The sequence below is a fragment of the Copadichromis virginalis genome, linkage group LG19 (genome assembly GCF_057382275.1).
Source record: "Copadichromis virginalis isolate Kocher_CV1m ecotype Utaka linkage group LG19, C_Virginalis_male_GT1.1, whole genome shotgun sequence".
NCBI lineage: Eukaryota > Metazoa > Chordata > Actinopteri > Cichliformes > Cichlidae > Copadichromis > Copadichromis virginalis.
Genome location: NC_140636.1, coordinates 21,612,227 through 21,625,026, shown reverse-complemented (window position 1 = coordinate 21,625,026; position 12,800 = coordinate 21,612,227). Strand labels below are relative to the sequence as shown.

Genomic DNA, 12,800 nt, shown 5'->3' with positions numbered 1-12,800 from the left:
AGACAGCAGGTGTAACAATATTAGCTTTGCTTTTGTTGAATTTCCAACTGAAGCTTGCTGGAGTGAGAAGACTGGGGTACTTCATGAAGTGGAAAGTAGTTTGGTTTTGTTTTGGAAAAATGAGAAAGGGACCGCATGCTCTTTGGGTGTTGTACTGGTCAGGAGATGCCATGTGATGTGGATGTGGTATTGGAGCACATTTTAAAGGTGATGGAGGGGGGGAACACGATGGGAAATTGCATAACTGGAAAGTGAAAAGTCCTCCTTACAGCTGGCATGACATGAACATTCCTACACCCAGTCGATGTCCTCATTTTCAACTTCATCTCTTTTTCCCCTTTCCTCGATTCTGACGCAGAACAGCACCGGCAGAGCCTGAGAAGTCAACATTATCCTGTTCATAAAGTCTTATGTAATCAATGAATTATATTTAAATGGAATACTATTGTAATCTATGCTCTTCTCACATAATTTCTTTCCATATAAGACCTTAAACTGAGAGGCCTGAGGAGTCTATACGGAGAACACAAAATAGCACAGAGGTCAGCTATGAACTGAGACAGGCTCAACTGCCATCTGGTTCAAATCCACGGGTCTCATTCTCATGATTTCCCCACCGGCTCTCTGCATTAGCTCCTCCAAAGACCAACAGCTTGGACAGCAGGGCTTTGACCCGGCGAGCAGGCGGCAGGCCAGAATGAGCTGCTTTCTTGTAGCCCATGGTTTCTTCCTTTCCACACTTGTTTTTGTGTCTGCTTAACGAATAAAGACCCAAATGGTGACAGAAATATCAATTTATGTCCCATTTTACAAATGAAAAAATATTTTTTCTTTTTAATGTATGTAATAGCAAATTAAGCCATTTATTTAAATGTGAGTTATGCTTTTTGATTTTAGCTGGGGCTCTTTCTGTTTAGAGTTTGTAGTCTCCCTGTACTTGCACGGCACAAGGACGTGCATTTTGGTGATTCAAAATTGCTCGTAAGTGTGAATGTGACTGTCAGGTCTCCACACTTGTCACTGTGACATTGTTCACAAGGTAGGTGCAATTAATCACCAAATAAATAAATAAAATAAAATAAAAAATACATACGGGTAGAGTGTGCTACAGACCAGAGGACAAATATGTAAATCAGATTTTGGGGTGAGCTTCCCCCTTGATACAGCCGGCCCTGTAGACCCACGATGATGAGCTCTGGGTGTGAATCATGCTGCTGAGATGAAAGCCACTTGAACTAAAGATTCTAAGGCTTCATTGTGGTTTCTACTTGTAATAGACCCTCTTGAAATTCACACCCATCGGATTTTCCCTTTTTTTTTTTTTTTTTTTTTCCTCTCAAACCCACAATAATGCTACTGCTGGTTAGCCCATTGAAAGGACGAGAGATGATGTCATCCTTCATAGTGTCCGATTCTTGGAATGCGGGCCACCTCAGCCCATCCTGCTGAAAAGCGATGAAAGCAAACCCTGCGAATCTGCTGGTCGGCTTTAAAGAGGCCCCACCTCTGCCACTGGTGGTCATCTTCATTCCAGGGGCCCCAGGAGGCTCGCCCTCTTCTCGTTTACGTCATCGTAGCAAAACTATTATGGTGAGATTAGCCTGAGCCGGAGCACAAAGCCCTGGTGATGTAGCCTCTAGTTGTCTCTTCTGTGCCAGCCCATTTCCAGAGCCACATAGCCTCCGGGTCTCTAACCCGAATGCATTTCTCTTTCTGCGTCCTTCCTTCATCTGACTCCCCTTCCTTTAAACTTTTCCTCCCCTGGCACACAGAGACTCATTTCCTGGGCTCATATGCATTTCAAAAGGTGCAGGAGGCTCCTTGTACTGAGCTGAAGAATTGAGTAGAGCAGCAGGATGAATATTAAAACACTTGTCTGTGGGAAGGAGATTTAAATGTGGCTGTGTAAACTCGACTCATTGCTTAAATGTCTGTGTTGTTATAGGGATAAGGAAACAACAGGGCTTCTAGGAATGTGTCCTGAGGGACGGGTTGATTATATTATGTCAGTCTTTAAATGCTACTGGGCTGTTATGTTTGTTTATTCTTAATCACTGTTTTTCTGCACATTTATTCTTGATGAGCTGCAATAAAAACACGAGCCTGTTTTGAAATGTTGGGATGTGTGCTGTGGTGAATGTTAAAAAAAAAGGAACGCAATAGTTTGCAAATCATTTGGAAGTTCTTGTTTGTTTTCTTCAAGAACATAAAATGTTGACACTGGGGGAAAAAAAATTGCTGCCATATTTTGGAAAGTATTTTTAAATGTGATACTAGAACAAAACAACAAGGCAATAAAGGCTAGAAATGTCTGTATTGCAAACCATCACATTTTATCACTACATCCGCAAATGCAATGTCAACCTCTAGCATGGAAGCTCACCTGAGGCTCGTTTCGGGCCTGAGCTCATTTGAGGTGGAGGCCAAGTGGAAAACTGTCCTCTAGTCTGACCAACCAGAATCTTAAATTCTATTTGACAGTCAAAGATGCTGAAGAGAAGCAGAGCCTTGTTATTAGCTTACAATTCAAAGTGTACATTATGATTGTATGGGGTGGGGGTGGGTGTTTATGCACATTGAATGAGTAACTTGTAAATGTGCGAAGGCACCATTAATGCTACATGGCTGCCCATCCAGGTGATGTGTTTTTCAGGGATGACATTGTGTATTTGAGACATTCTGGATTTCAGCAAGACCATACAAAACCTTCTGCTTGTATTCCAACATGCATGGCTCTTCATTAAAGGAGTTTGAGTTCTAAACTACTTGCAATCCATACTTGCTTGTAAAAAGTCTGGCTGAGATAAAAACTGTGATAAAATGAAGCAGCTGAAATACTATGTCAAATTGAATGGGGGGAAATTTGGCTAAAGAACTTCAGCAAATAGTCTCCTCAGTTCCCACTCATAGGGTATTATTATAAGAAGATGTGATGACATGTAGTGGGAAGCATGCCACTGTCCCTGTTACTGAAATATATCAGTAGCATCAAATTCATTCCAGGGATATTTTATTCCAAGCATATTTGCACTGCACAAGACATAATGTGGATTGCACAACACTGGTCACTATATTCTTCATTTCCAGTTAATACTTGTACAGCTGCTGTTATTGTGTATATATTTATTTATATTTCTTCATACATTCTTATATAGTTCTATATTGTGTATTTTGTTGTACAGTTATTTTATTTTCAACTTTAATTTATATATTTTATCTTATTCTTTCCCAGTTAAATTTACCCTTCATTCTAATTTGTGTTGTACAGTTATTTCATTTTTAACCTTAATTTATATTTTATTCCTTCCTAGTTAAATTTACCCTTTTTAATTTTTCATATTTATTTCCTATCTTATTCATAGCCTTTTCCTTTTTTGTTTTCTTTAGGTCACGAGCAGTTGTCCAAGCATTTCACTACATATTGTACTGTGTATGACTGTGTACGTGACAAATAAAATTTGAATTTGAATTTTGAATTCAAAACAAAAACAAACTTTTTTCCTTCTTTTTTGTTGTTGTTTTTTGCAGGATGAGCTGGATTTGACAGACAAGAACCGGGAGGCCATGTTTGCTCTGCCCGATGAGAAGAAATGGCAGATCTACTGCAGCAAGAAGAAGGTGAGTTGGCCTCTGCCGTCCTTTTTCGTACATGGGCTCTGATCTTTGGCTGGCCCTATATTGACTGGCTGCCTGAACCCACAGTTTAGGGCTAAACTGTCAGCAGTGAATGTTATTGAAGGCAGCCTTTTAACAATTTTCAATCAGCTCAGCCACACAGGCCACCTCTTTTCCAGCTTCTCATTTCTGCATTGACGTAAACATATGGACATATTATGCCAGCTATAGATTGCACAATATTTTCTGCAGGTTGTGGTTACATGCCACAACCTTTTTAAGGCCCTAATTCTCTATACGCAAGCAAGCAATTTCCTCATGCTGCCTATGAATTGTCCTCATACCGTAGACCACAAGAAAAAAATGGTTAGCCCTCTCTTTCACCCCTTTCCCCTCGCCAAAGCATCGCTCGTTTTCTTCATACCCTTTAGCGTGTCTCTCCACAACAACTCTGGTCTCACTTTGTGGTCAAACATCCACCAGGAAATTACATTGTGCTTTAGGAGAATTCAGCCCCATCTCCATCCCTCAATTGCAAATTGAATAAATAGTTGTAAACCCTCTCCTGTGTTTTTTTTTTTTCTTTTTTTTTTTTTCTTTGCTGATTTGTTTTGTTGGCCGAGCGTTTGGTGTTGGAAGCAGAACTAGACCACTCCTTCCACTTTCCTGAGCATGCAAGCTTGACTTTGCTGATGTGATATGCTCTGACAACCTTTTTTAAAAGGGGTAAACACACTGCTTTGTGTGTGTACGCGTGTGTGTCTGTGCGCACCTGCGTGCGTAAAAGTCTCTGCTTGTATTGAGTTACTAGGAAAAAGAAGAGTAGTGGAACTGTGGTGTGTTCAGAGGGATGTCAAGGCGAGGATGGAAACTGGAGCACCGCGACAGTTTACAATGAAATGAAATGAAATGCCAGTTAAATTAATAGCAGAAGAAGTTGTAATCTTTTTATTTTTGTTATTATTGTTAAACCCTTATAAAACGATATTAAAGTCTTTATTTATTCATCTATCTATAGATGGAAGAGGCATATACAATACATGTGTATGTGTTATCATTAGGTTTATTTTTGTGTTCACATTAGTAAGGGCCAGTCATGAACTAGATCTGTGGCGTCTGTCGCTTCGGTCCTGAAGGGTGATAATCGGGGAATAACCTGGTTTGCCCACATCATCAGTGTAATTCCCCCTTCTTATTTCATCCAGTTGAAGGACCGATGAGCTGATGCCATGGCAAAGCATCTGCCATCTGTCCGTTCTGTCACAGTTCACAATAAAACTTGCACACACTGATCCCCTAATGGGTCTTCATCCAAACTGTGCTCTTGGTCAAGGTTACATCTCTCTTTTTATGGGGACATTTCCATTTTTTTCACAAGAATCAATACTTCTACAGTATTGGTCAGATTTTACTGAAACTTCCACATAATTATCATCAGAAGAATAAAATCATGCTCATAAGTGTGTTCACTAAGCTGGGAAAGTATTAGATAAGAACATTTGAAAAAGTGATACAGAAAATGAGATGTACATATGATTCCTGGTACATGTGTATAAATTCAGAGTTGAGGGCCATCAAGAAGCCATTCTTAAGGAAAGGAAGCCAAACTACACAAGAACAAAATGAAAGCAGCAGGTTTGACAGAGTGCTAAATACAAATGTGAAATTTTTGGTTTGTCGGAGTACGGAGGATGTAAGGAGAGAGGTACCACAGTGAGTGTGTACAGCCATCTGTAAAACATGGTGGAGTCTGTGTCGTGGTTTGGGGCTGCATTTAAGTCAGTGGCATTTGAAATTTTTTCAAAACTGATGAAATTATGACAATCAGATTTTAAGCTTCATTTTTCAGCATGACGACGATTCCAAACACACTGCCAATGCAGTAAAAAGCATATCTGAATAGAAAAAACAAAGGATTAACACTATTGTTGCTCAACCGGGCTCCCCACAGCTCAGATCTCAAAGGTATTGGAACACTGTGGGATCATCTTGACAGAGAGCAGAACAAAAGGCAGCGGACATTCAATAAGCTTTGACTGTTCTTCAAGAACCTTGAAGAACTAGGAAAGGAAAGGAAACACCCAGTGACATATATTTAAAATGCCATCTGAGTAAAACTGTAAAGATATGGGTGGTAGAGATAGTACATGTAGATCTGAGACCTGCCTGTATTCTTATTTGGTAGATCTACAGCAGTTGCTGTGCTATGATATCATATAAGATCTCTGATATAACCTTAGTATGCTTTGCACTTTAAATACCCTGCGTAGTAAGGAAAGATTTGAATTTCTGGCAGAATGTGAACCCACATAAAAGTTTTCTAATCCTCCGTATCAGTTATTGAATATCTCACAGAATAGCCACAGACATTTATAAGGATTCACTGTACAGTTGTAGAAGGCAGTGGAAACAAAGTGTTGGCAGCAGCCTGGGCATATTGGAACTCAAATGGTTTGCACTGTGCGGGTTCAGATGTAGGATATATTAGTTTGTCATTCCTCCCCCATCTCTGCTAGTCAGAAATAATTTCCTTTGTGAAGCTAAGGTAAAAAAAAAAAAAGAAAGAAAAAAGAAATCAGCTGTGTATCCAGGCCAGGAAACAGAGAGCAAAACCAGGGTAACACTGAACAGCGGAAAGCCGGAGGAAAATCCAAACAAACCCTTTATTCATGGATAGAGGCGGCATAATGGAGAATGAGGGGGAAAAAACAACTGGTGTGCAATATCAGAATAATGACGTGTGTGTGTGTGTGTGTGTGTGTGTGTGTGTGTGTGTGTTGCCCTCACATGCACGCAATCGCACAAACATGAACCACCATATAGGAAGGAAAAATTGCATGTTATTCAAACACAAGTACAACATACAGCGTTGCCCTCTGTTGCAGAGAATTACAGCATGACAGTGATTTAAACAGAGAGCAGAATTTCCCCTCAGTCTCCCCTCTGAGACAAACACTACTCCCCTTGTTTCCTCCGGCCAACTGTCGGATCCAGTTGTTGGGGTTAGATAACACTTGGAGGCAGCCACCGAGGGCACAACAGACTAACTTTGTTCACCTGCAAAACAAACCGGTTAACACATTTGCAGCAAACTGTAATTAACAGTTCCATTTTGGCGCAGTCTTTTACTTCAGCTGAAGAACTGAAAGCTTCTTTGTGGGACAACAAATACGACTACGGGTCTAATAACAACAACAGATAGCCATGGATCACTTTACTGGGATCTCCTGTACTACAGCTTTCTCATGCAGTTATCTAATTGGGCAATCATGCGGCAGCAGGGCAATGCCTGTAATCATGGAGATGCAAGTCAGGAGCTTCAGATAATTACTGTTATTGCCAAATATCAGAATGAGGAAAAACATAGTGTTGTGGATAAATTTGACCTCTCCTGATGGCAGAAGCTCAGCCTGGTATCAACCTCTTGGCCTGTAGTTCATCTAATGGCCACTCAAGGCTAGCTCCAAAAGTGAGTCACTCCTAGGCTGTAGGCATCATGGGTGGTGTGGCACTCGGTGCTATTTTGACATGAGAAAACACATTTTCTCAGCAGCAGTGTTGGAACTGATGGCCTTAACGTGACCCTGTGAAATAACATCATTGTTTGTTGGTAAATTTAGGGCTATTCATTTAAAGATAAACTCAGTTTGTTATCACAGATTTCATCATAAATGCTCCTGCTGTGTAAACAGAGAGCTGAACGAGATCATAAAACAGACAGCGCCAAACTTTTTATGGACTTGAACACTTGCGGTGAAATAATGAGATATATAAATAATGGAATTCAAAACATTATAGCGCAAAAATTTAGATTAATGCAACCTTAGTATTAATGTTAGGTGGTTAGGCACTTCTCCTGTAACAGGAACGTGCAAACTTTCATGAGCAGTGATCTAAGAGAATTGGACGTAATTATGGTCTAGTGAAGAGTTCATCAGGCTTTACACTGATATCTCTGCTTCTGATCTCAGCCACCCAGTTGGCCACAGCTGGAGGTGCTGGGCGTTTATTGGTGTGTTTATCTGCAAAACATGGAGAGAGGGATTTGTTTTTGGTGCTGAGTACAAGTGAAACAGAAATGGCATGTGTAAATCCTTGAATAAGAGTACTGCATTCCTTGCTTGTAGTCGGGTTTGTGTGTGTGTATGCTTGTTTTTGCAAGCCTGACTTGTATCCTGCAGCCCTCAGGTACAGAACACGATGTAATATCCAATAGCTCCTGATAAGTGTTCAGTGCTGGGAGCCAAACAGGGTCTCCTGACTCCTATTAGCGCTGCACTGACACACAAACACACACTCACTCATGCTGTTTTCAGCTCATGATCACACAACATGTCCCTTTATCCGGGAGAAAACTAACAAAAGTAGTTACAAAACTGCTTTTGTTAACAAAACTGCCCTAAATTTCAATTAAATTAGGCTTTTCTGTTTGTTCCCCCAAATCACCCAGCTGGACGGTGTGCTATGATCTCCTGAAATGGCTTTCCCGTCTGTCTCCAATTATTAGCCACATGTGTTGAATCCCCATCACTTAATGTGACCCCAGGCGAAGAATTCTGCTTACTCTTAACATTTGCTACCTGCAGAAGTGTTACATAATCTTTCAGAATTCAATATCCTGTCCATTTCCTGCCTCCTTAGGTGAGACTTTATATCGCGGCTTCCTCAGATAAATATTCACCTCAGACCTACCGGTTCACTGGAATGTCGAATGATCCTCTCTCATTCCACGGGCGGTAACATATTGTCGTGACAGCTGGAGGAGAAAATATGGAGAAAATATTGACTCAAATAATTGCTATGGATAGACATGTAGGCATTAAGAAACTGCCATTGTAGTTACTGGGCAGCCCATCGCTTATGTCCTCTACTGTACATTACAGGAGCTACATGGAAAAATTCAGTGCATGCACTTATTTAATAACACTTCCTGCACAACTTCTGCCCCCCGCCCCCCCAAAAAATTATGATGCACTAGATGAAATGGTGAAATAGAGATATAAATGTATATTTGATTCAGTGGATATGTCTTCGAAGCTTGACAACCCCCACCCACCCCCTGCAAAAAACCCAAAATGTTGCAAAGAAAAATGAATATGAGATGGAAACAGTTTGACATACTACTGAACACTTGAATCGACTGAGCTCGGCGAATTAACGTTTTTGCTGATGTTTTGTTGCAAAAAACACGTTTTGAAATCAGTCTTCTGCAGTGTGCTCCTTTTTGCTTATAAAGTTGTCTTTGAAAAAAGGGTATTTCACTCAGCACAGAGCTGCCTGCTGGTGCTGTCGGGATTTTGGATGGCTCATGAGAGTCCCCACATTATAGCCAGGGTCCCCCAGGGCCTCTCTGAGCAAATGGGAACAGAGTGTGAAGCGCCTCACAAGCAGGCCAATCGCCAGAGAAACTAGAGACCGCGTGGAAACATGTTAGCATGTCTCTGTGAGCCAATCTATAGATTCTGGCCCTGTCTCAGAACCAGAACAGTTGGACGGCATTTAAGTGAGTGACTGTGCCAAGATGGTTGCCAAAGCCAGGAGAAAATAGTTGGAAAATGTGAACATGCAAATGTGCTGTTGTCAGATGTGTGTTGGGCAAAACATGCGAACACGAGTGATGCTATCGGTTTGTCTTAGTTTGTAGCATGGTGCTATTTCTTTGTACCTTCCTCCCACACTCCTGCTTATCTTTAAAATTAAGAGCATTTGGTATAAGGTTGCCATTACACTTCAAAGTGCTTTGTTTTTAACTGTGGCCAATTTGAAATCTTAAAGACTGCTCGCTACATGACAGCAGGGAGGCTGAAATATGTAATTTCATCCTCTCTTTCAACAGGTGCCTCTGCAAACAGTACAGCCTGCCAAACAGACAGGGAAATAATCCTGAACGCTGGTTTTAGGCGGGTATTAGGGCCTTCAGAGAAACGATATATACCTCAACAGATGGTTGTAACAAGAGGAAAGATTTACAGATACATACCTGATACACTGTTGGGGATTCCTGTCCTGCTATGCTTCAACCTGGGGTGTAAATCATAGTTAGTGTCACCAGACGTGGGTAATGTGTAAGTGTGTAACTGCTGCAGCAGAGTGATGGAATTGACCTTGAACTGCTGTGACTGAGTACACAGCTGGAATGTTTTTACCAAGGAGGGGACCAGAAGATCACTTGCATACAAAGATGTGCACTTACTCTCAGGGATTTGGGGTCACTTAGGAATGTTGTTGTTGAAAGAAAAACATCAAACTTGCATGTTTTTTGGCTGGGGAGACCTAAAGGAAACCACTGCCGTCACAGGGAGAACATCTGGTTCAAATGCAGAACGTTCTCAATATGAGGGAACAGTGCTAATAAATCATTTTAATGACATATGTAGGTAGATGTAAATATTAAAAGTCCAGATGCATATTAGGCTCCCTTACATCATTAGAAAAGCTGAATTCTTTGCTTATCATCTCAAATTATATTACCTTAAAAGTCACGAGACTATTCTTTTTCTAAGAAATGAAACTATTCCTTTGCTTTGTTAACACAATGTGCACTACTCACTTTACAGAACAGCATAAACTGGCCCTTACTGATACAACAAAAAAGGCTAAGTGAACATTAGGAAAACCTAAAACTGCTTATCTATTTTTCTCCACACAATCATCTCTGGACTTTACAGAGGATGGTCCAAAGCAAAGTGAGTGACAGTCCTCGGGTCCTACTAACTGTACCAGCCTGGGTATTGTTAATAATCATGCCCATCCCTTTATGACCACGTCGTGCCCATCTTCTGATGGCTGCTTCCAGCAGGATAACAAGTCACAATGCTCATGTCATTTCAAATGGCTCACTAGACTGCAATTCAGTAGAGCACCGTTGGGATGTGGGGAAACAGGAAATTTATATCATGTTTGTGCAGCCAATGGAAAAAATCTTGGGGGAACGTTTTCAGTATCTTGTTGAATCGATATCATTAAGAATTACTGCAGTTCCGAAAGCAAAAAGGGAGTTTGACTTGGTACTAGTGTGATGTGTCTGTGAGATCAGTCAAGAATATTTAATTTGGGCTGGTCTATGGCTGAACCCTCAAAGATGCTCTATATGCCCAACAGTTTCCAGCTTTTTTAAAACAAAGCATAAGAGTAATTTTAACATGTATTAAGCAAACTTGCATTAGTAAAGACAGCATGTCACTGGCGCCCATTAGTAATGCATCCTAAAATTGGGCTTATGGGAGTTTTACATAAACGATTTATGATGAATGACTTTATTAAACATTAACAGCAGGTTTGATGATATCTTGCTATATTTGTTTCAAAGCAAAGACATTTAAAAGTGACCCCAGACATTTGAGTAGTAGTGTAATGCAATAAGCACATTCATGCAAATGTTTACTCATGAAGACAAACACAATCTTCTCTTTCATATCCAGAGCCTGCTGTTCGCACCATTCAATGGTAATGAGCACTAATCTAGGAAGTCTGGCGTCTTATCACAAGGTTTTAAACAGTCATCAAGTGTGATTAACTTCCAGAATGATTTGATCAAGCAAGCAGAGCACAAGAACAAACTTACCATCACTTCACCTCTTAGAAATGTCGTGAAAGGGGCAGAAAATTGAGGAAGTGTGTGCACTGATATGACTAGACTGGCCGAAACAAACCTCATGCTGTCACTATTTTTCATTTGTCCAAAAACACGACGCAAATTATAGTACTTTACTTTAAGCTCATGAAACTGCCAAAGTAAATGTTACATTGGACCGTTTTTGAGGGTGTGTTGACGACTGTTATTCGGCTCGAGGGTCAGAAGGAGGCAGTTAAGTTGTTAATCTCAGCGTCAGGATCTGTCTGGCATCGCGTCCTGAATGTGTCAGCAGAACACTGGAAAACACAGTCTGAGTAGCACACTGAGTGCTATTGTTTTTGTTTTAGCCTAGCTTTAAATCCATGTTGGCAAAGAATGCTGGGGATCAGAAACAATGGTTATTATGAGGCCTGAAATCCACTTTAACCAAACTTAGACATAAGTATAGCTGCTAGAGCGTATGCGATTCATAAATAAGTGGAAATGCTGATTTTGCAGCTCTTTTTTATGCCCACATTTGAGCTTCAATTAGTTTCTGTAGATAATAAGAGGATTTTATATCTGGTGCTGGTCCCAGAAAAGAGTTTTTGTGGCTTAATCAACAGAAATGGGGCCACCATGCAAATATTGAAGCAGCATTTTAAATTATGGAGGGAATGGGTACTATAAAATATAGATTTTTTTTTTCACATCAGGAAGGAACACAGAGACAACTGACTGCTTTCTACTGCAAGAATTCCTTTGAAGTTAATAAAGTTAGACCGAAAACAGACAAAGCATTAACTTTTTTTTTTTTTTTAAATAGAATTTATTCTTAAACTGATTTACAGCCTTGTAAAGTTGTATTCTTTTGTATTGGATTTATGCAGGTTTAATACCTTCATGTGCAGAAAATCTGCCTATGTGAACCTCTCTAATGCAGTGTTTGACCCTGCATAAAAAATCATTAAAAACATTTTCCCTGAAATTTGCAGAAGAAGAAAAATTCTAATATCCATCCATCCATCCATCCATCCATCCATCCATCCATCCATCCATCCATCCATCCATCGTCATCCGCTTTGTCCGGGGTCGGGTCGCGGGGGCAGCAGCCTAAGCAAAGAGGCCCAGACCTCCCTCTCCCCAGCCACCTCCTCCAGCTTGTCCGGGGGAATACCAAGGCGTTCCCAGGCCAGCCGAGAGATATAATCTCTCCAGCGTGTCCTGGGTCTGCCCCGGGGCCTCCTCCCGGTGGGACATGCCTGGAACACCTCACCCAGGAGGCGCCCAGGGGGCATCCTTGTCAGATGCCCGAACCACCTCAGCTGGCTCCTTTCGATGTGGAGCAGCAGCTGCTCTACTCTGAGCCCCTCCCGGATGGCCGAACTTCTCACCCTATCTCTAAGGGAGAGGCCAGCCACCCTTCGGAGGAAGCTCATTTCTGCCGCTTGTATCCGCGATCTCGTTCTTTCGGTCACTACCCACAGCTCGTGGCCATAGGTGAGGGTAGGGACGTAGATCGACCGGTAAATTGAGAGCTTCGCTTTTACACTCAGCTCCCTCTTCACCACGACGGACCGGTGCAACGTCCGCATTACTGCAGCTGCAGCCCCAATCCGTCTGTCGATCT

The 12,800-nt window shown here is 41.3% G+C and overlaps 1 protein-coding gene across 8 annotated transcripts in view; it reads left to right on the top strand.

Moving 5' to 3' along the window:
* daam2 (dishevelled associated activator of morphogenesis 2) overlaps positions 1-12,800 on the top strand; it is a 111,167-nt gene that overhangs the window by 49,243 nt on the left and 49,124 nt on the right. For all 8 annotated transcript variants that reach the window (XM_085440748.1, XM_085440745.1, XM_085440747.1 and 5 more), the window contains exon 3: positions 3,529-3,618. In XM_085440748.1, coding sequence (XP_085296874.1) covers positions 3,529-3,618 — 90 coding nt within the window. The remainder of the gene's footprint in view (positions 1-3,528; positions 3,619-12,800) is intronic.